This window comes from Gobio gobio (genome assembly GCF_949357685.1).
Source record: "Gobio gobio genome assembly, chromosome: 25".
NCBI classification, from domain to species: domain Eukaryota; kingdom Metazoa; phylum Chordata; class Actinopteri; order Cypriniformes; family Gobionidae; genus Gobio; species Gobio gobio.
Genome location: NC_137121.1, coordinates 4,494,257 through 4,518,918, shown reverse-complemented (window position 1 = coordinate 4,518,918; position 24,662 = coordinate 4,494,257). Strand labels below are relative to the sequence as shown.

General features: G+C 39.9%; 1 protein-coding gene across 1 annotated transcript in view; it reads left to right on the top strand.

Moving 5' to 3' along the window:
- The window catches only part of slc6a13 (solute carrier family 6 member 13), a 52,481-nt gene that overhangs the window by 21,575 nt on the left and 6,244 nt on the right, over positions 1-24,662 (top strand). The window contains exons 8-10 of the mRNA XM_079810183.1: positions 4,208-4,311; positions 20,907-21,031; positions 22,771-22,883. Coding sequence (XP_079666309.1) covers positions 4,208-4,311; positions 20,907-21,031; positions 22,771-22,883 — 342 coding nt within the window. The remainder of the gene's footprint in view (positions 1-4,207; positions 4,312-20,906; positions 21,032-22,770; positions 22,884-24,662) is intronic.

The window sequence follows — 24,662 nt, the reverse complement described above, 5'->3', positions numbered from 1 at the left end:
TCTTTTTAAATATCTGAAATAATTATAATTACAAGTATTTTATCTAAGCATGGACATTTTTTATCTCTATATATTTGGTATTATTTTAGTTTTTTTGTTTGTTTTGTTTTTTGTTTTTGTTTGTTTATCCATGTCTGGGACTATTAGCTTTGTGGTAAATCTGGTGTATTTACATCAATTTATATTGTACGTTCATCAATATGCATTGTCCCATCCAAATAAATAAATACAAATACAAAATAGGATATTCAACGAAATTTCATGTTGAACCAATACCGATTCTGATTATTTGCATGTTTATATGCCCGATAACCGATATACAAAACCGATATACAGAACCAATTTAATGGTAGACTTGTGCACATTTCTCAAAACGGCCACAAAATTGTTACAATTAACAAAACCGATACCCGATTATGGAAAAATGCTTAAATATCAGGGGAAATATTGGTAAAACCGATTATCGGTCGATCACTAATAATAAACATATTTTTGGTCAATACAGGCATGTTTGGTTGGATTTGAGACATAATCCATTGCTGTTTTGACATGTTTTGGTCTTAGATGTATAAAAATTCAAAAAAATCTTGTGTGTTTACACGAACAGCCAGACAAAGTTTGTCAAATCAGTGATCTGTGGCTCCAAAAACTTGAGCATTATGGGTCAGATTCTTTAAAATAAACATGAATCGACATTCATAACCCATTGATAATCCTGTAAAGGCTGGATTTGCTGTTTTGACATCTTTTGGTCTTAGATATATACAAATGAGTAGATATTGACGATATTAACTTTTAATAACCGATACCGATTCTGATTATCTGCGTGTTTATATGCCTGATAACCGATATACAGAACCGATATACAGAACCGATTTAATGGTGGACTTGCATACATTTCTCAAAATGGCCACAAAATGGATTTGGATGACAATGGATAACAAAACCGATACCCGATTATGGAAACATGCTTCAATATCGGTAAAACCGATTATCGGTCGCTCACTAATAATAAACCTCTTTAAGGTCAATTCAGGCATGTTTGGTTTGATTTGAGACATAATCCATTGCTGTTTTGACATGTTTTGGTCTTAGATGTATAAAAATTCAACAAAATCTTGTGTGTTTACACGAACAGCCAGACAAAGTTTGTCAAATCAGTGATCTGTGGCTCCAAAAACTTGAGCATTATGGGTCAGATTCTTTAAAATAAACATGAATAGACATTCATAACCCATTAATAATCCTGTAAAGGCTGGATTTGCTGTTTTGACATCTTTTGGTCTTAGATATACACAAATGAGTAGATATCGACCGATATTGACTTTTTATAACCGATACCGATTCTGATTATCTGCGTGTTTATATGCCGATAACTGATATACAGAACCGATATACAGAACCGATTTAATGGTGGACTTGCACACATTTCTCAAAATGGCCACAAAATGGATTTGGATGACAATGGATAACAAAACCGATACACTGAAAAAAATGATTCGTTGAATTTACTATAAATTTTTATCGTAAGTGGTCGCAATCAATTTATTTGATCTCAATTTAAACAAAAACACATGCAATTCCCATAAAACCAATTCCTTTTATTAAATTAAAATAAAAAAACTAAATTTAAATTATTTAAACGAGCACAAATTAATTATGCTTAATTTAATCGGGCCATAATAATTTTTTTCAGTGTACCCGATTATGGAAAAATGCTTAAATATCGGTAAAACCGATTATCGGTCGATCACTAAATTATAATAAACCTCTTTAAGGTCAATTCAGGCATGTTTGGTTGGATTTGAGACATAATCCATTGCTGTTTTGACATGTTTTGGTCTTAGATGTATAAAAATTCAACAAAATCTTGTGAGTTTACACGAACAGCCAGACAAAGTTAGTCAAATCAGTGATCTGTGGCTCCAAAAACTTGAGCATTATGGGTTAGATTCTTTAAAGTCAACATGATTCGACATTCCTAACACATTTATAATCCTGTAAAGGCTGGATTTGCTGTTTTGACATCTTTTGGTCTTAGATATACACAAATGAGGCCAAAATTAATGAAACATTCAACCAGAAATGTAAACAGTTGGACAAAGTTAGTCAAATCGATGATCTATGGCTCCAAAAACTTGAGCATCAAATTATTTATAAAGTGGCATTTATACGCCATTTTAATTCTGTAAAGTGTTTTAGATTTCCTGTTGACTTCAGCCTCAAATAATAAAGCATAATAAACCTTTATTTTGTCAATATAGGCATGTTTGGTTGGTCAATATAGGCATGTTTGGTTGGATTTGATAGCTAACAGTTGCTGTTTTTAGTCTTAGATGTATAAAATGAGGGCAGTTCAACAAAATCGTATGGGTTTATATAAACAGTTAGTCAAATCGGTGATCTGTGGCACCAAAAACTTGGCCATCATGGGTCAGATTCTTTGAAATCAACATTGAAATCAACAGCCAGATTGGTGATTTAAGGCTCAAAAGACTTGTAAGCATCATGGGTGAAATTCTCGAAGGGTGATGTCTCGCTTGGACATCAGTGGTGTTTTCAGCACACTTCTGGTGATACATGTGAGGTTTTAAAGGGAGTGTGAGGAATTTTCCCTGTGGAAAAACACCAGTTCTATAGCCAGGAGGACATGAGAGTGACTGGATGGACAATTTTCACCTGCTGGACGACAAAACACTGAAAAGTAGTTTTTATAGGACAGAGGTTACACAACTCTTGTGCAGTGCGTGCGTCACGTTGTGCATTTGTGTCATAAGAACTTCGCCCATGGCGGCAGATGAACGAGCGCAGTCACGGAAAACAGCGCTGGGGTTGATATCAGAGGCTTTGATTGACAGGCTAATGAGAAAACTACCATCAGCATGTTTCTCCCAGATCGTGTCCAAACCCGTTTCAGGACTTTAAGACTAATAAACAAGCGGTTACACAAGATCTAGGAATCCCACAACAGCTCTAGTCTTTCATCTCGTCCATTCAAGATTATTGGATTGTTTGTGAGGAAGAAAGGATAGAATGAGGTGAACAGTATGAGTAAAATCATATATCATGCTTTGAGTATATTCACATACATCTAAACCATTCAATAATAATAATATTTATAAAATGTATTTTAGTATTTTATACATTTATTTTGTAATCTCATTTTACATAAAAATTGTTTTTATATAATAAGGAAATAAATGTTTTTATTTATTTAAAAAAACATTTATTTGATTTTTATGTATATATATATTTATTATATTTATATAATATTATATTATTATTATTATTAATAATAATAATAATTAATTATATATATTTATATATTTTTATATTATTATTATTATTATATTTATATATATATATATATATATTTTTTTTTTTTATTATTATTATTTTTTTTTTTTTTTTTTTTATATAAAAAATATATATTTTATGTAATACCCAAATAAAATTTTAAATAAAATTGTACTTAATTGTATATGTATATCATGTAAATTATGTATAATGTATATATATATATTTAGTTAATTTCATAAATTTAATTTATCTAATTTTACATTAAAAAAATATTTTATATAATAACTGAAATAAAATATTTTATTTATTTAAAATATTAATTTGATTTTCTATATATATAAAATATGTTTAATACATATGTTCTGTAGACAATAATATATATATATAATTTTCATATTATTATTAATTAATTATATTATTATATTTATATATTATTATAATTTTTGTATTTTATATATATATATATATATGTATATACAGTATAATATATACAGTATGTATATTTTTTTCTGTAATATAATGTTATATAAAAATATACATTTTATGTAATACCCGAGTAAAATATTAAAATAAAGTTGTGCTTAATTATAATATGTATATCATGTAAATTATGTATAATGTTTTATTAATTATATAATGCAAAATTGGCAAGTATACTAGATAATAGATATAAAAAAATATATTTTAAATAATACCCAAAATATAATAATAATAGTTTAAAACTACACAGTCGACCCAAAGTGCTGAACACAGTATATTAATAAAACAAATAAAAACAAAACAATAAGCAAGAGAGCACAGTAAGAGAATAAGAGATGCTTGAGATTTCTTGTCTCTGTTTGTTTGTCTGTTTGTTTGTCTGTGAGGTTGTTTTTGAGGTTGTTAACATCTGTTGTTGTGTTTTCAGGTGTGGATGGACGCAGGTACGCAGATCTTCTTCTCGTACGCCATCTGTCTGGGCTGCCTGACCGCCCTCGGAAGCTACAACAAATACAACAACAACTGCTACAGGTCAGAAAACACACTGGGGCAGTCATTATTAGCTCTTATTTCTGTGAATGATCTATTAAACATCAATACTAGAGATCCACAAGACGCAGAATGTGTGTCTTTTACTATAGAGTCGCACTGATTCAAAGCTCACTGATTCACTAATAGAACGACTCATTCGAATCATATCAAACCTCACTGATTCACTAATAGATCGACTCATTAGAATCATATCAAACCTCACTGATTCACTAATAGATCGACTCATTAGAATCATATCAAATAGATTGACTCATTAAAATCATATCAAAGCTCACTGATTCACTAATAGATCGACTCATTAGAATCATATCAAATAGATTGACTCATTAAAATCATATCAAACCTCACTGATTCACTAATAGAACGACTCATTAGAATCATATCAAACCTCACTGATTCACTAATAGATCGACTCATTAGAATCATATTAAACCTCACTGATTCACTAATAGAACGACTCATTAGAATCATATCAAACCTCACTGATTCACTAATAGAACGACTCATTAGAATCATATTAAACCTCACTGATTCACTAATAGAACGACTCATTAGAATCATATCAAACCTCACTGATTCACTAATAGAACGACTCATTAGAATCATATCAAACCTCACTGATTCACTAATAGATCGACTCATTAGAATCATATCAAACCTCACTGATTCACTAATAGAACGACTCATTAGAATCATATCAAACCTCACGTATTCACTAATAGATCGACTCATTAGAATCATATCAAATAGATTGACTCATTAAAATCATATCAAACCTCACTGATTCACTAATAGAACGACTCATTAGAGTCATATCAAACCTCACTGATTCACTAATAGAACGACTCATTTGAATCATATCAAACCTCACTGATTCACTAATAGAACGACTCATTCGAATCATATCAAACCTCACTGATTCACTAATAGAAAGACTCATTCAAATCATCAAACCTCATTGATTCACTAATAGAACGACTCATTAGAATCATATCAAACCTCACTGATTCACTAATAGAACGACTCATTAGAATCATATCAAACCTCACTGATTCACTAATAGAACGACTCATCAGAATCATATCAAACCTCACTGATTCACTAATAGAACGACTCATTAGAATCATATCAAACCTCACTGATTCACTAATAGAACGACTCATTCGAATCATATCAAACATCACTGATTCACTAATAGAACGACTCATTCGAATCATATCAAACCTCACTGATTCACTAATAGAACGACTCATTAGAATCATATCAAACCTCACTGATTCACTAATAGAACGACTCATCAGAATCATATCAAACCTCACTGATTCACTAATAGAACGACTCATCAGAATCATATCAAACCTCACTGATTCACTAATAGAACGACTCATCAGAATCATATCAAACCTCACTGATTCACTAATAGAACGACTCATTCGAATCATATCAAACCTCACTGATTCACTAATAGAATGACTCATTCGAATCATATCAAACCTCACTGATTCACTAATAGAAAGACTCATTCAAATCATCAAACCTCATTGATTCACTAATATAACGACTCATTAGAATCATATCAAACCTGACTGATTCACTAATAGAACGACTCATTAGAATCATATCAAACCTCACTGATTCACTAATAGATCGACTCATTAGAATCATATCTAACCTCACTGATTTACTAATAGAACGACTCATTAGAATCATATCAAACCTCACTGATTCACTAATAGAACAACTCATTAGAATCATATCAAATAGATTGACTCATTTAAATCATATCAAACCTCACTGATTCACTAATAGATCGACTCATTAGAATCATATCAAATAGATTGACTCATTAAAATCATATCAAACCTCACTGATTCACTAATAGAACGATTCATTCGATTCATATCAAACCTCACTGATTCACTAATAGAACGACTCATTCGATTCAAATCAAACCTCACTGATTCACTAATAGAACGACTCATTCGATTCATATCAAACCTCACTGATTCACTAATAGAACGACTCATTCGATTCATATCAAACCTCACTGATTCACTAATAGAACGTTGAGTTATGCATATAACTACTGTTCCCAGAAGGAGGGAAACGAGGTACAACACATGACTATGGGATATCGCGCTCTAGCGCCATCTGCTGAAGACACCTTTATTCACGCCTGAAAGGCCAATGACGCATGACGACGTGGGCGGGGTCCCTCGCCCACAGCATATAAATGCAGTCGTATGCGTCATTGTGCGGGGCCCAGAGGTGTTGTACCTCGTTTCCCTCCTTCTGGGAACAGTAGTTATGTGCATAACTCAACGTTCCCATTCAGTCGGTCAACTCGGTACAACACATGACTATGGGACATATATTCACGCCCCGCCAAGTCGCTGAACTAAACGTAATAGACCAGCACCGCCACATAACCCTTTTCCGAGGGAAAGATGCATGGCCCCTATAACAACCCCTGTGGTTTGCACAGCCTGAGTTACTGTTGCCGTAGTGGCAACTAGCGGGTACAACGGACAAATGTGCACAGTGATGCCCAGCTGGCATCCCACGAGAATATTAAACCAAGCCCCTGACATCTCCATGCCCTTGTAGAGTGCTCACACACCTCACCAGGCAGAACCAACTCCTTCCATGCTATAGAAATAGCCTTGTACAATCCAATGTGAAAGACATCGCTCAGATAGCGGCTTCCCACTGGCTGAGTTGGAAAACATGACAAAAGGCTGGTCAGGCGAGTGCATAGCCTGCAACTGCCGAACGCACCTGCGTACGAATCGCAAATGGCGCAAAGCACAAAGCAAGTATCCTGTTTTTCTCTGAGTCAGAGATTTCATAGGGCAGACAGCTCGAACGAGAGCATACTCCCAACCTGACTTTAGGCATATACGCCGCATTTGGATGCAACACCACCAAGTGCAGCTTGGGTGCAAACTGCAAAGGGGATGCACCAATAGCGCATGAAGATAACCAACATGCTTTGCTGGTGCCAGTATCCATGATAAGGAATCATCCTTATATTCAAGGATTCTAAAGGCTTAAACGGAGGTTCACACCTAGCCTCCAGATCAACCATCAGGTCATGACGGCACCATTACAGTTTGTAACGAGCCTAAAAACGCTGACCTTAAAGCTCCAGGTATACTTTGGATGTCTGCGTTCTGCGCACCATTCGTGTGACGTAAAATCTCGTCAACAGGAGGGCCTTTGGTGCGCATGCCACAGCGTATGAGTGACTTGACCACTTGCGGACAAAGTTCACTCAGAAGCACGCATTCCGAACCCATCTGCACTTAAGTCCAAAGTATCCCATCAGCATGCAGCCCAATTGTTTTTGAGAATGCATGGAAGGTGCGCATACAACAGCACATGTGCAAGAAAAACAGAAGCGACAGAAGAGTCACAACAATTATACTGCACATGTATTGAACTTGGTCATCCGCGCTCATTCGACTGCGTGTGTGACGCATCTGGATGCGGGAAATTAACCATACCCGGCCTTCCTGGCCAAAGGAGTAAACCTTGACCAGCTCACACTCTCAACAGATGGAGTGGAACGCGAGAGTTCCCTGACAGTCCGTGTGACGTAATAATCACCATTAGGAGAGTCCGCAGATGGCCGCGCACACTGTCCGTGTGCAGCCCAATTTTTGGGACCGCGGACGGTGCACATAAAACAGCACATGTGCGAGTGACATGAATCATATAGCACGTTTCCTATGTACTACTGTACACTCAAAGCGCTTTACACTCATGTCAGGGGTCTCTCCTCAACCACCATCCACTTGGATGATGCAAGGGCAGTCACAGTCCAATGGCACCAGTGCGCTCACCACACACCAGCTATAGGTGGAGAGGAGAGAGAGAGCACTTGAAAACCAAAGCACTCGAAAACCAAAAATGCACTAGATAGTGCACATGCGCCAAAAGCACCTTTCCACTGATGTGGCCAATGGAGTAGGCTATACTTTGAAAAACTCACACTTTCGACTGTGCCCGAAACGGAGCAAAAATCGTAGTATGCCAGGACCCTCTTAAGGAACCGAAAAATGCGCGCTTTAGCGCAGCACCATTAATGCCCTCATGAAAGCCGAAAACAGTCGCCCAATAAACTTCCAGCATGGAATGGGAGTGACTTTTCTTCTGAGAAGAAAACAGTATCAATCAGGCACTGACACAGTGATACAGATTTTCACCTGCACCAAACTTCAAACATGCGCTACTTCAACACAACACGGTGTGCTTCAGAAAGCAAGTGCCCTGTTTTGTAGCTATAGTCAGATTCTCCCTCTCTTAACATGTAGACCCTTAGAGACCACAGTTCCGGCCAAGGGGGCAGAATCTGCCTCCTGCATGGGACAGCAGGTCCCTGCATAGGGGAAGACACCATGGTGTGTGTCCTTAACAGCAATGCCATGATGCTTGTGTAGCATCTCTTTTTCTCTGGCCAGCAAGATGCCACCAAAATCAGTGATGGACCCTTCTGCATACAGCAGAATCCTGGGCTATACGTGTTGGGACATCCACCCCCTACGGGGCACTCCAGTCCATAATCAAGAAAACAGCGGGCGGCGCATGTTTTCTGCAGATGCAAAAAGATCCACATTTCTGCACCCGATCTGCACCACTATTCAAGAGTGCATAAGCCACCGCAGGTCTGCCTTGTATCAAGAGCATCCATGCCAATTGCAGCAGAGAGGGAGTACCTCCTTGCCTACATATATATGACCATTGTCATATTTTCCATTCTGAATAATGCTTGCCCTGCTGGGTCAAGTGTTTCAGCACCAGGAGAACTATTCCACATAAATGTATGTGAAGCTCTTACAGCGCTGTCAACCACTCTCCTCTTACAGAGTTTCTCGTCCATGTTGTGACGTTTGTCATCACTAATGAACATGCCGTAACCCTGCCCAGGGGAATTCCTTCTGTTAACAGATCTAGGACTCCCAGGGGACCATGGTCTGAACGCCCAGCGCTACTGAACCATGCTTAAATGTCACATGGCATATAGCAAGTTACCGAACGCCCAGCGCCGGAACTGCATACACAAAGAGGAGAATCCAGCCGTACTACTGCAATCGGGGTCATGAGCCCCAGCAGTCTCAGCACTGCAAAAGTCCTCTGCCCTCTGTTCGGTTCTGAATCTATCCCCAGACCGAGATATAACAGACCGAGACATAACAGCCCCTTTTGAGATTATCTGAAAAATCCCAGGGCTCGTAAAATGGAAAAACAAGCGCAAGTGTTTTACAACACTGTGTGTTCCCTGCTGTCTGCAGCCAGGAGCACTTCATCCAAATAGGAGAACAATATTATGCTCTGATGGCACAGCAGAACCAACACCGCTTCTGCATATCTTTCAGATATGCGCAGTGCCATTGGGATCTATAGGCAATCCCATCAGAGGAGTCCTCAGAAATGTTTTCTGTGCTCCGGTTTGATTGTGGCAAGATGCATCGGGCAAAAACACACCGATGTAAGCCGATCCCGAGGATGCAGAGGGCAGAACAGGTGACATACTGCAAGCATTTTTGAACTTGACACATTAACCACTCCAAAGTGTTTGTTCAACTGCTGCAAGTCTGGTATTTTATTTTTATTTTATTTATTTTTTGGAGGAGGAGGAGGAGGAGGAGGAATTTACGCTGAAAAACCTCTTTCTCCATTTTCCCTTGTGGCAAAACTTGAATTGCCATTTTGCTGAGGAGAGCACGGATTTCCCCTTTCGAACAATGAAGTTGCAATTACTCCGCCAAACCAGAGGGGGCGCGAGAGAAACCGCAGCCGACAGCCCTACTGGAATCGTGCGAAGAAGCCATGGTGTTGTTAGTGCGCGGACGCGCCACCGTTCAAGGCAGACAGCGAGGATTCCCAAGCATCACCTGTGGAATCCCGCGTCCTTCTGCAAATGTAACCCATATTTAGTTAAGACTTTTATTTTGGCGGGCCTGCAAACTCACAACTTCCTTAAAATGACTGGTTGCTGAGTTCACTTCCTATGTGTCTCCACTGTGGCTGTGGTATGGTTTGTTTGGCATCCCCAAACAAACCTAAATTGTGCTTCAACTTTAGTATCTATGAATACTCGTTGCTGCCGCTTTCCAATCAGAGCCTTTGTCTGATTTTTCACTCTGTTTAAACGTTGGGTTACACCTGGAGACCTTGCGTTGATCATTTCAATTTCAAAGGTCAGGTTTTTTTCCTGGATCAACAAATCTCCATTCTCCAATGATGGATCTTTTGAACTCTCGACCCGTCCTAACTCAAGGACTCTGATCGAGATGGCGAGCTAAGAGAACTTTGATATATGTGGTAGGGTAACCGAACCACACATTCACTGCGATTGAACACTTCCCTATCTGGATTAACTATTGCTCAATTCATCATTAATTGACATTTCACCAGACCTTGTCCTGGTTTCGGAACACATTGTGTCGGGGTTAAGTTTTTCCTCCTTGCTGTTTTTTCCAAATCATTGGCAGCGCACTAATCTGCCATTGAACTGAACAGTAATTCATATTGTTTTGTATGTGTCATTGAAGTTATGTTGTTTATGTATTGTTTATGTTGGTTATGTTTTGTTATCTACTAAATACACACACTCATACTAAAATGACTCCAGTGTACTCATTCACAACCCAGGCTCCGTGACGATCCCTCTTCTATTGCCAGGTGGCATCCGCAGTCAATTGCCTAGCTTCTACTTGTTACATATTTTGGCGAGCCAGCGAGGAGCCTGACATTGTGAATGTCTGTACTTGTGTCTTTGTGTGATTCCTGTTTATATTATATAGAATAGTAATCAAGTAGGATCATGGATTTCTTTAAGAAAACTGGTATTAATGTAGCTAATTCTGTCATTATTAGTGGTGTGACCAACACCAAAGCAGATGACGAAATTATTGATCATTTACGTAGTTACGGTTAAATTAAACAATCGTTTACCGTTACCGAACATGAGAGTCCATTTTATAAAAACCTGACCATTGAATTTATTAATGCAGCAGCTTTGGCACAGCTAAAACCAAAACTGCCGTATACTTTTTCAGCTCCATCTGCTGATTTTGTTATTAAGTTACTTAGGAGTGAGTGTGCCGCCGCAGTCACAGTGGAGGCCACCCCAGCCCCTGATTACCTGCAAGAGTTGAAACGTATCTCCCGACAGAGTGGCCAGTCATTTGACAACGTTCTTAAAGGAATGTTTGACCAAATAAGTTCACATTTGGGAATAGCAGCCACTGGTGGTGGAGAGGAAAATAGCAATGATGAAGAAGAGGAGGAGGGTGAAGAGGACACCGTTGAGGTGCTTGGAACTGCTGTCGAGACTGATCAAGGACCTCGACCCCGATCAACCCCAGTTAGGGATGGTGGACCAAGAATCTCACTCTCTGGAAATGAACTGAATCCTCCTGAGATCCAACGAGTTGTAGTTGAACACATTGTGCGCAGAGATGATGTTAACTTTCAGCCTATGTCTTCATTCCGACTACGCACCTTCTCAGGAAAATTTCCAAAACCACAGCATGAAGCGGATTATGAGTCCTGGAGGTCTCAAATTGAGCTTTTGACTGCAGATCCAAGTTTAGCACCTGTACACATCACAAGGCGCATACTGGAAAGTTTACTCCCTCCAGCTGCAGATCTGGTGAAAAGTTTTGGACCTACGGTTCTGCCTGTTACCTTTCTGCACGTACTTGACTCTGCTTATGCCACAGTTGAAGATGGCGAGGAGTTGTTTGCCAAATATCTGAACACTCTTCAAGATCAGGGAGAACAATCATCTTCATACTTGCAGAGGCTCCAGGTTGCACTTGGTAGTGTGGTCAAGCGTGGTGGTATTCCAGCTGCAGAATTTGACAAATACTTGCTGAAGCAATTTTGCAGAGGGTGCTGGGACAACAGTGTGATAAACAAGTTGCAACTGGAACAGAAAGGAGACCAACCACCTTCCTTCTCGGAGTTGTTGTTTATGCTCAGAACTGAAGAGGACAGGCAGTTGGCAAAAGAGACATTAATGAAGAAGCACATTCCATCAGGGAGGCACCATGCAAAATTACAAACTCATAGCACTAGTGCATGTGCATGTGACCATACCTCAGACACACGTGCTATTGAAGAATTGAAAAAACATATGTTGTGACTTCAGAGCCAGATGTCTGCCTTGATGGCTCAGAACTCTGCTAAATCAGACACTCAGTTGAACAAAAAGCACTCAAAACCTAGTCAGGGAGCCAACAGGCCAAAGCCTTGGTTTTGTTTCCGGTGCGGGCAGGATGGTCATATAGTCCCCAACTGTTCCAGTCAGCCAAATCCCAGTTTGGTGGAAGAAAAACGCAGCCAGCTCAAGTGCAAGCAGCAATCCTGGGAAAAACGGAAACCGTTAAACTAGAAGCAGCTTCTGCCGAGGGACAAGTGTGAGCTGCAACCAGTGATTGTCCCCCCGTTAAGCATTCATCACCACGTTGCCCATTGCCAAAGGGGTTGGTGGGCACAAGAAGCACCGGTGAGGTCAAGGTTAAAGGGACCACTTTTCATTGTCTTTTTGACACGGGGTCCCAAGTCACCACAGTTTCACATTCCTTCTACAACACCTACCTCTCAGATCATGAAATAAAGCTGTTGAATAATCTATTGGAGGTAGAGGGTGCAAATGGACAATGTGTGCCTTACATTGGGTATGTGGAACTCTGTTTAACTTTTCCACCTGAGTTCATAGGAGAAGAGATGGACATAGATACCCTGGCCTTGGTTGTACCGGACCTGCGAACGACACAGCCCCCTGTTCTGATTGGCACCAATACTTTAGATGTCGTTTACGATCAGCACTTTATATCACGCTCTGAGTTTCATCCTGTGCCCTTTGGATACAAGGCGGTGCACAAGATTCTGGAGATAAGGCGCAAGCTAGCAACCGATGACTATCATGGCGTGTTGAAGATGATGTCCACCACCCCACAGACTATTCCTGCTCGAAAGACTGTTGTGCTGGATGCCTATGCCATGTGTCCATTCCTGCAAGGTGAGAAAGAAGTACTCATTCAGCATCCAACCTCTTTCTCTTTACCTGGTGGTTTGATAGTGAAATCTAGTCTTGTCGATCTACCTCCAGTCCAACCTGTCCATCTCCCAGTGGTAATCACCAACGAGTCTGACCACGACGTAGTGATTCCTATCAGAGTGCCCATTGCAGAGTTAAGTGCCATTCAGACCATCCTTCAGAAAGAACAAAATGTGCGTCAACCTTCCTATTCTACAGAGCCAATTCCAACCAAGCTGAATTACAACTTCGGAGAGTCTCCACTCTCAACTGAATGGAAGCAACGTGTAACAGCCATGCTCGATAGTATGCCTGAGGTGTTTGCAAAGCATGAATTCAACTTTGGTCGCACGGACAAGGTTAAGCATGACATCAAGCTTTCCGATCCAACTGCTTTCAAGCAACGACCAAGACCGATACACCCTCAAGATGTGGATGCTGTTCGTAAGCACATTCAGGAGCTGTTGCAGTCTGGTGTTATACGTGAATCTAACTCACCTTTTGCTTCCCCGATAGTTGTGGTGCGAAAGAAAAATGGTACAGTCAGGCTGTGTATTGATTATCGACGGTTGAATGCACAAACGATTAAGGATGCGTATGCACTGCCGAAGCTGGAAGATACTTTCTCAGCACTCGCTGGCTCCATATGGTTTTCTACATTGGACTTAAAATCTGGGTACTATCAGATAGAGATGGAGGAATGCGATAAGAGCAAGGCCGCATTCGTATGTCCACTTGGATTTTATGAATTCAACCGTATGCCTCAGGGCGTGATGAATGCCCCAAGCACTTTCCAACGCCTCATGGAGCGGTGTATGGGGGATTTGAATTTGAAAGAAGCGCTGGTGTTCATTGACGATTTGCTCGTGTTTGCACCAACACTAGAAGAGCACGAGCAACGTCTGCTGAAAGTGCTTCAACGCCTGAAAGAGTTTGGGCTAAAGTTATCCGTTGAAAAATGTGTCTTTTTCCAAACATCAGTTAACTACCTTGGACATGTAGTTTACAGCGACGGTGTGAAAACCGATCCTGAGAAGATTGCCACATTAACGTCCTGGCCTGTCCCTCAAAACCTTAAAGAACTCCGATCATTCCTTGGTTTTGCGGGGTACTACCAGCGTTTTGTGCAGGGGTATTCTTCCATCGTCAGACCCCCCAATAATTTAACTTCTGGTTATCCGCCCAGCCAGAAAAGGTCCAAGCAGGTGGCGAAATCGCATCATTATCTGAATTCAAAGGAACCTTTTGCTGACCGATGGACCCCTGCTTGTCAGCAAGCCTTTGAGGAGATAATCCAGAAGCTTACGACTGGTCCAGTCCTTGCCTTTGCCGATCCAAGGAAGCCTTACATCTTAAACACGGATGCAAGTGCTACTGGCCTTGGTGCGGTGTTGTATCAAGAGCACGATGGACGAAACCGGGTGGTTGCATACGCTAGCAGAGGCCTGTCACGCAGTGAAAGTAGACACTCCGCACATAAACTTGAGTTTTTGGCGCTCAAATGGGCAGTCACGGAGAAATTCACTGACTATTTGTATGGATCGGATTTCACTGTAGTCACTGATAGTAATCCGTTAACATATTTGTTGACTTCTGCAAAACTGGATGCTACCAGCTACCGATGGCTCTCCGCCCTTTCAACCTTTTCATTCAAGATTGTCTATCGAGCTGGGAAGTTGAATGCTGATGCTGACGGACTCTCTCGGCGACCTCATGCTGGACTGTCAGAGGATGCCCTATCCCAGAAGGAGAGAGAGAGAATACTGAAGTTCACAGAACAACATCTTGAGGATCCATTTTGTGTCTCCATTGACCAGCATTCAGTCCAAGCTGTGTGTGACAGACAACTGGTGTACAGCTCATCTGATCAAGACCAAATCGTTGCCCTTGTGCAAACACTCTCCACTATTGCTGACAGCCTGCCAGATAGTTTTGTAAATGATCTGCAGTTCTCTTCTCCCATTTTGCCATCTCTTTCTGATGTTGAGATCGCTGCCAAACAAAGAGCCGATCCAGTCCTTCAGTACATCATTGCTCAGTTAGAGAGAGGAGAAACTCCGCCGCCATCTCTGAGGGAACAGCTCCCCGATCTGCCATTACTCTTGCGAGAGCTTACACGTCTGGAGCTCCATAATAATGTTCTCGTTAGGAGGAGGCATATCGGAGGTGAGCCTTCTTACCAACTTGTCCTTCCAGAAGAATATCGGCCTCAAGTCCTATTCCAGCTTCACGATCAAATGGGCCATTTGGGCATAGATAGAACACTGGACCTTGTCAGATCCCGTTTCTTTTGGCCACGCATGTCAGTTGATGTCTGTAACAAGATTAAAAGATGTGAGCGATGCATTCGGAGGAAAGCACAACCAGAAAAAGCTGCACCCCTTGTCAACATCAGAACATCAAGACCTTTAGAACTTGTCTGTATGGACTTTTTATCTATAGAACCAGATCGGAGTAATACAAAAGATGTCCTTGTCATAACGGATCATTTCACAAAATATGCTGTAGCAGTGCCTACCCCGAATCAACGAGCCAAGACAGTTGCCAAAGCCCTATGGGACAATTACCTGGTTCATTATGGAATCCCTGAGCGGCTCCATAGCGATCAAGGGCGTGATTTTGAATCACATACCATCAAAGAGCTCTGTCAAATGGCTGGAATCCACAAAATCAGAACGACACCTTACCATCCTCGTGGCAATCCTGTGGAACGGTTCAATCGGACACTTCTAAATATGTTGGGCACTCTGCAAGATCAGGATAAAACTCACTGGAAAGATTTCGTCAAGCCGCTTGTACACGCTTACAACTGTACTCGAAATTATGTCACTGGATACTCCCCATATGAACTAATGTTCGGTCGACAACCCCGTCTTCCTGTTGATTTGGCTTTTGGGCTGCCTGTGTCTGAGAAAACATCTACATCTCATTCACAGTATGTTGAAAAGTTAAAATCCCATCTTGAAGAAAGCTATAGGATTGTAACGGAGAACTCAGAAAAGGTTATGGGGAGAAACAAGCTCAGATTCGACAAGCAGGTCACTGCTTCAGAACTCTCTGTCGGGGACAGAGTTCTGGTCAGGAATGTCATAGATGGGAGCCAGATGTGTATGTTATCCAGAAGAAAGCCGGCACTCTTCCGGTATACACAGTCAAGCCAGAAAGAAAAGATTGCCCCATCAGAACTCTCCACCGAGACCTGTTGCTGCCTTGTGGTTACTTATCACCAGCTTCTAAGCCTGAACCAGTAAAGACCAGATCAGGAAAGTTATTGCCTCCAGTAAGTCCTGAAAGCTCTGACTTTCCAGACCCTGATGATGATCTGCAAGAACTGTTCTTACCTTGTTTATCTGAGAACTCCAGTTCCTCTCCTACTTGTATCACAACCGTGGTGAACTTACCTGTTCCAGCACCTGCAGTTCCTTCCGTTATGACTGTGATTCCGCCTGGCCAGCGTTCACAGTCTGTCACTAATGAAACTGTTGAGGTGGAACAGAAGTCAGAGTCTGGATCTACACTTACTGCTGATTCTGAAATAGAATTTGATTCCATTGAATTGGGTGTGGTTGCAGAACCTCTAGATGAAACTGACTCAAATGCGGCTGATAACCTGGAGCCTTCGGGGGAAAGCACCTCCTCTGATCCAGAACCTGTGCCTGCTCTGAAACCAGTCAGCATTTCAAGTGATTCTTCAAGTGAACTTTCTAGCCCAGACTCGGAGCCACGAGTACAACGTCCCATTCGAACACGCCAGCCACCCAATCGTCTGCAGTATTCGAAGCTTGGGAATCCATTTTTGCATAGTATTCAGTCCCTGTTTCATGGGCTCAGTACTGTATATGCCTCTGCTCTTCAGCTTGATGAGACCCCTCTGACCCCTACTCTCTGTAGCGGTGCTGTGTGCCATCAGCCATCTACATGTACGAGGCCGTACATGAGTATAAGGGGGGAACCTGTAACCCATATTTAGTTAAGACTTTTATTTTGGCGGGCCTGCAAACTCACAACTTCCTTAAAATGACTGGTTGCTGAGTTCACTTCCTATGTGTCTCCACTGTGGCTGTGGTATGGTTTGTTTGGCATCCCCAAACAAACCTAAATTGTGCTTCAACTTTAGTATCTATGAATACTCGTTGCTGCCGCTTTCCAATCAGAGCCTTTGTCTGATTTTTCACTCTGTTTAAACATTGGGTCACACCTGGAGACCTTGCGTTGATCATTTCAATTTCAAAGGTCAGGTTTTTTTCCTGGATCAACAAATCTCCATTCTCCAATGATGGATCTTTTGAACTCTCGACCCGTCCTAACTCAAGGACTCTGATCGAGATGGCGAGCTAAGAGAACTTTGATATATGTGGTAGGGTAACCGAACCACACATTCACTGCGATTGAACACTTCCCTATCTGGATTAACTATTGCTCAATTCATCATTAATTGACATTTCACCAGACCTTGTCCTGGTTTCGGAACACATTGTGTCGGGGTTAAGTTTTTCCTCCTTGCTGTTTTTTCCAAATCATTGGCAGCGCACTAATCTGCCATTGAACTGAACTGTAATTCAAATTGTTTTGTATGTGTCATTGAAGTTATGTTGTTTATGTTGGTTATGTTTTGTTATCTACTAAATACACACACTCATACTAAAATGACTCCAGTGTACTCATTCACAACCCAGGCTCCGTGACGATCCCTCTTCTATTGCCAGGTGGCATCCGCAGTCAATTGCCTACACTCTAAAAAAAAAAAAGGTTCTATATTGCACCAAAAATGGTTCTTGGCTCGTAATCATAGGGGAACCTTTTTTAGTGCTATATAGCACCAATTTTGGTGCTTCAGTGGTTCTTCAGCGGTTCTTCAGAGGTTCTTCACCGGTTCTTCAGAGGTTCTTCACCGGTTCTTTGACTAAGGTGCTATATAGCACCTCTGAAGAACCGCTGAAGAACCACTGAAGCACCAAAATTGGTGCTATATAGCACTAAAAAAGGTTCCCCTATGATTACGAGCCTTTTTTTTTAGAGTGTAGCTTCTACTTGTTACACAAACATCGCTGTAAATTGCATAACACTGCATTATCCTCATCTGTCGCATACGGCCAGACTGTGAGATTAGAGGTTCCAGTGCAATCTGATTATTTTAACAAATCAACACATGAGGTCTTGTATGCTCAACACACATTTTATTGACAACATTAAACTGAACCCGCTATTTTGCTGGGTTACTGCCCAATCTGGATAGATCGGCAGGCGAGTTTGCATCGCTGATTTTACAGGAATCAAACCCGCAAGCTTCTGTATCACGGCAGGACTATCGACAAACTTTGTTGCCACTCTCCAACACAGATCAATTCAAGGGCTATCATTTCACTTTCACCCACCTCGGGGAGACGCGATCTGCCCGGTTTGAAAATATATATCATCAGAGCATTCCTCGCCCGCTTCTAGCGAGACCGAATCACCCCGTGAACGCTACACCGACTCTCCTCGGTCTATACCCGATCATCCCAACTCTCCGTGGCCTCCAAAACCGGCGATCGCCGTATCTGGATCAGCACCTGAAGACCGGAGCGGGCCGTGTTCGACCACTGCCCCGCCAGAGGAACGGTAGAGCTGCCGGTAGGGCACAGCGTACACACACTGGGGTTGGAGAGATCTAGTCCAGCCTAGTTAGACAAAGACTGGGAAGATGCCTCAGCAGTCCCAAGTCCCGCTGACAGTCCATCCGTGAGCCCCATGACCGGCCTCGGCGGATGCGGGACCGATCCACGGGGCTCATCGAACACGGCCAGCCGAGAGCGGAGCAGCCTGAGTGTCAGCTCTCATAATGCTCTCATGCTGAACACCCTACTTATGATCATACCATGAACACCCACATGCCATAGGACAGGGGAGATAACCTGTTCAGATATTTAACATGACAAAATTTATTAGCCATTTGTTAGTTGTACTCATGGGCGTCGGAAGCAAAACAAATGTAGGTGGGTCCTCAGAATTTTTTTACTGGAGTAGATGTCAATTACATTAAGTACAAATATACCGCTTTGCTTGCTAAACGTATAGTTCGGAAAGACAAATTTACGGAAATCGCCATATCAATGAGAGCGACAGTAGTGTAGGGGTAAGACGCACGGCATCTAGTTTTGACACAAATCGACCCGCGGTTCGAGTCCGCCTTTCGCCGAGCTCAATCTTCTCCCTTTTCCCATCACATATCAGATCGGAAAGGCATTTATTTTCAATAAAAATGAAGAAAATATTAAAAAAGTGGCAATAAAGTGTCTAACGTGTTTAATAATAAGTGTTTATCGGTTAGGGGTAGGTAAACAGACATGCTGAATGTTAGAGATGATAAAAGTGAGTGGGTCCAATATCATTGATCGTAAAAAGTGGGTGGGTCTTGTCCCACCCACATACAATGGTTCCGACGCCCATGGTTGTACTAAACTTCTCTTTTATGTCTTTTCCATTAACAAGAGTCATCACTGTGGATTATCTTGTGAATGTGGCATAAGTTTGAACATTTTGTTTGAGAAAAACTTATTAGCCTTTCGTTAGCAAAGCTAAACTTGTTGCTAAATAAGCTTTCTCTTTTTGCCTTAATTTCGACAAGAATCACCACCGTGGGCTTTTCTTGCGAAAATGTGGCGTGATGGTGTTCTAGCAGCTCGGTGAAGAGCTGAAGAACAAGGGAAATGACGCATACGACTGCATTTATATGCTGTGGGCGAGGGACCCCGCCCACGTCGTCATGCGTCATTGGCCTTTCAGGCGTGAATAAAGGTGTCTTCAGCAGATGGCGCTAGAGCGCGATATCCCATAGTCATGTGTTGTACCGAGTTGACCGACTGAATGGGAACGACTCATTAGAATCATATCAAACCTCACTGATTCACTAATAGAACGACTCATCAGAATCATATCAAACCTCACTGATTCACTAATAGAACGACTCATCAGAATCATATCAAACCTCACTGATTCACTAATAGAATGACTCATTAGAATCATATCAAACCTCACTGATTCACTAATAGAACGACTCATTCGATTCATATCAAACCTCACTGATTCACTAATAGAACGACTCATTAGAATCATATCAAACCTCACTGATTCACTAATAGAACGACTCATCAGAATCATATCAAACCTCACTGATTCACTAATAGAACGACTCATCAGAATCATATCAAACCTCACTGATTCACTAATAGAACGACTCATTCGAATCATTTGGCTCCTGGTTCTGAATAAGAGTCGGTTCCCAAGATTACATGATATAGTTTATAAGTACACGATCTCTATATGACGTAGAATAGACATGTTCTGTAGAGGGTTATAGTGTGCTCTAGGGCTGAATGATCTCCTGCTCTATTGTCACGTGATGTTGTTTTATAATAGTAATATAAAAGTCCTAAACTTGAGGAAGCTGTAGCGCAGGTCCATGTGGATTCTCCCTTTGAAATCTGCTCACTTTAATATTTGCAGACACTTTTCCATAACACACGATGTTTTCTGTTTTTAGGGATTCTTTGGCCCTGTGTTTCCTGAACAGCGGGACCAGTTTTGTGGCTGGTTTTGCCATCTTCTCCATTCTTGGCTTCATGTCTTACGAACAGAACGTCCCGATTTCAGAAGTGGCAGAATCTGGTGGGTTCCTTCACCCATCCTATGTGTTTATATATGTATAATAGTCAAGTGGCTAGAAAATAAGCCACAAGAAACAGTTTAATATAGTTTTATATAAAAAAATATATATATATATATATATATATTAATAATATTTATTTATATTAAATTATATGAATACTTTTCTTGTGGCTTATTTACTAGCCACTTGGCTATTATTATTATTATTATTATTATTATTATTATTATTATTATTATTATTATTATTATTATTATTATTATTATTATTATGTTTGTATATATATATATATATATAGGTTATATAATGCCCATAATAAAATATTAAATAAAATGTGTTAATTAATTGTATTGCAAATTGGTAAGTTTTATTAGATTTGTGAGTTTTATATTTTGCATAAATATACAATATCTGAAATATAATAATAATAGTCAAGTGGCTAGTAAAAATTAATAAGCCACAAGAAACATAGTTTGATACAATTTTATTAAAAAAGATATTATTTCATTATACCCAAATTATAATCAAAATATTAAATAAAATGTGAATATAATGTACTGTTAATTATATATAATGTTAATATATATATATATATTTTATATATATATCGTTTCTTGTGGCTTATTGACTTTTACTAGCCACTTTACGACTATTATTATTATTAAATTTCAGATATTGTATAATATATATATATAGTGTGTGTGTGTGTATGTATGTATGTGTGTGTGTGTGTGTGTGTGTGTGTGTGTATATATATATATATATATATATATATATATATATATATATATATATATATATATATATATATATATGAAAATACCTGAAATTTAATAATAATAATATATAGTAAAATATATAATAATATTTATATATAAATAAAAATGTATATATTATATAATACCAATAATAAAATATTAAATAAAATTTGAATCTGTTTGTTAATTGTATGTGCATAATTTTCATATAATGTTTCAATTGATTATACAATTTTTCGTTTTAAATAAATTATGTAAATTGGCAAGTTTTAATAGTTTTGCGAGTTTTATATATTGTATAAAAATTATATATTTGATACAATATCAGAAATGTAATAATAATAATAGTCAAGTGGCTAGTAAAAAATATTATTATCATTAATATAACTTTATACAAAAATATATTATTTTATAATACCCACATTATAAACAAAATATTAAATAAAATGTGTATATAATGTATTGTTAATTATATATAATGTTAAAATATAAAATTACTTTTTTAAATATGTAATTATACTTTTAAACAAATTAAAATCTGATGCAAATTTGTAAGGTTTACTTTGTTTAGTTTGAAAGGAATATTTATATACATGTGTGTGTGTGTGTGTGTGTGTGTGTTTTTTACAATTTTCCTTTCAAATATATATGGTTTATGGTTTATATATATACATAAATACTTTAATTCTGCACTAGTGAGCCATAAAATGTTCCAGTCGGGTATTTTTAGCAGATTGCCCTTTAATCCTTCATCTCTGTCCCAGTGCACACATGCAGGTTTGTTTGTAAATGAGCTTTTCTGTTAATGTGTCAGTGTTTTACTCTCTAAGTGTGAGCGGGTTCATGTGTCAGACCATGAGCTCAGTTCACAGATTTAGTCAAATATAGCCAAACAGCATATTACTGAGAATCTGACACTAATTATGACACAACAGTTCGTGGGCTAATATTGCTCTTGTGTTTCTCTGCGTGGTCTCTTTCAGGTCCTGGTCTGGCCTTCATCGCGTATCCGCGGGCCGTGTCCATGATGCCCATCTCTCCACTCTGGGCCTGCTTCTTTTTCCTCATGATTGTCCTCTTGGGTTTGGACAGTCAGGTATGAAACTTCACCGGCTACATTTGATTTTGAGCATGTGATCCGCAGCAGACAAACATTTGCAGGATGGATGATGGATGGAGGTTAGATGGATGGATGAAGGAGGATAAATTGATTGGTGGATGAATGGATGAATGATGGATGATGGATGATGAATGCATGGATGATTGATAGATGGATTGATGGATTGATGGATGGATGGATGGATTTATGATGGATGGATGGATGGATGGACTGATGGATGGGTGGATGATAGATGGATTGATGGATGGATGGACTGATGGATGGGTGGATGATAGATGGATTGATGGATGGATGGGTGATAGATGGATGGATGATGAATACATGGTGGATGGATGGATAATTGATAGATGGATTGATGGATGGATGGATGGATTTATGATGGATGGATGGATGAATGGATGGGTGGATGGGTGGGTGGGTGTATGGATGGATGATTGATAGATGGATGATAGATAGATGGATGGATGATTGATAGATGGATGGATGGATGGATGGATGGATGATTGATAGATGGATGATGGATAGATGGATGGATGATTGATAGATAGATGGATGATTGATAGATGGATGGATGATTGATAGATGGATGGATGGATGAATGAAGGATGGATGGATGGATTGATGATTGATAGATGGATTAATGGATGGATGGATTGATGGATGGATGGACTGATGGATGGGTGGATGGATTGATGATTGATAGATGGATTGATGGATGGATGGATGGACTGATGGATGGGTGGATGGGTGGGTGGGTGGATGGACTGATGGATGGGTGGATGGATGGATGGATGGATTGATGGATTGATGGATGGATGGATGGATGGATGGATGGATGGATGGATGGATGGATTGATGGATTGATGGATGGATGGATGGATGGATGGATGGATGGAGGATGGATGGATGGATTGATGATTGATAGATGGATTGATGGTTGGACTGATGGATGGGTGGATGGATGGAGGATGGAGGATGGATGGATGGATTGATGATTGATAGATGGATTGATGGATGGACTGATGGATGGGTGGGTGGATGGATGGATGATTGATAGATGGATGATGGATAGATGGATGGATGGATGATTGATAGATAGATGGATGGATGATTGATAGATGGATGGATGGATGGATGATTGATAGATAGATAGATGGATGGATGATTGATAGATGGATGGATGGATGGATGGATGGATGGATGGATGGATGGATGGATGATTGATAGATGGATGGATGGATGGATGGATGATTGATAGATGGATGGATGGATGGATGGATGATTGATAGATGGATGGATGGATGGATGATTGATAGATGGATGGATGGATGGATGATTGATAGATGGATGGATGGATGGATGATTGATAGATGGATGGATGGATGATTGATAGATGGATGGATGGATGATTGATAGATGGATGGATGGATGATTGATAGATGGATGGATGGATGGATGGATGATTGATAGATAGATAGATAGATGGATGGATGGATGATTGATTGATTGATTGATAGATGGATGGATGGATGATTGATAGATGGATGGATGGATGGATGGATGATTGATAGATAGATGGATGGATGGATGGATGGATGGATGGATGGATGGATGGATGGATGGATGATTGATTGATAGATGGATGGATGGATGGATGATTGATAGATGGATGGATGGATGGATGGATGATTGATAGATAGATGGATGGATGGATGGATGGATGGATGGATGGATGGATGGGTGGATGATTGATTG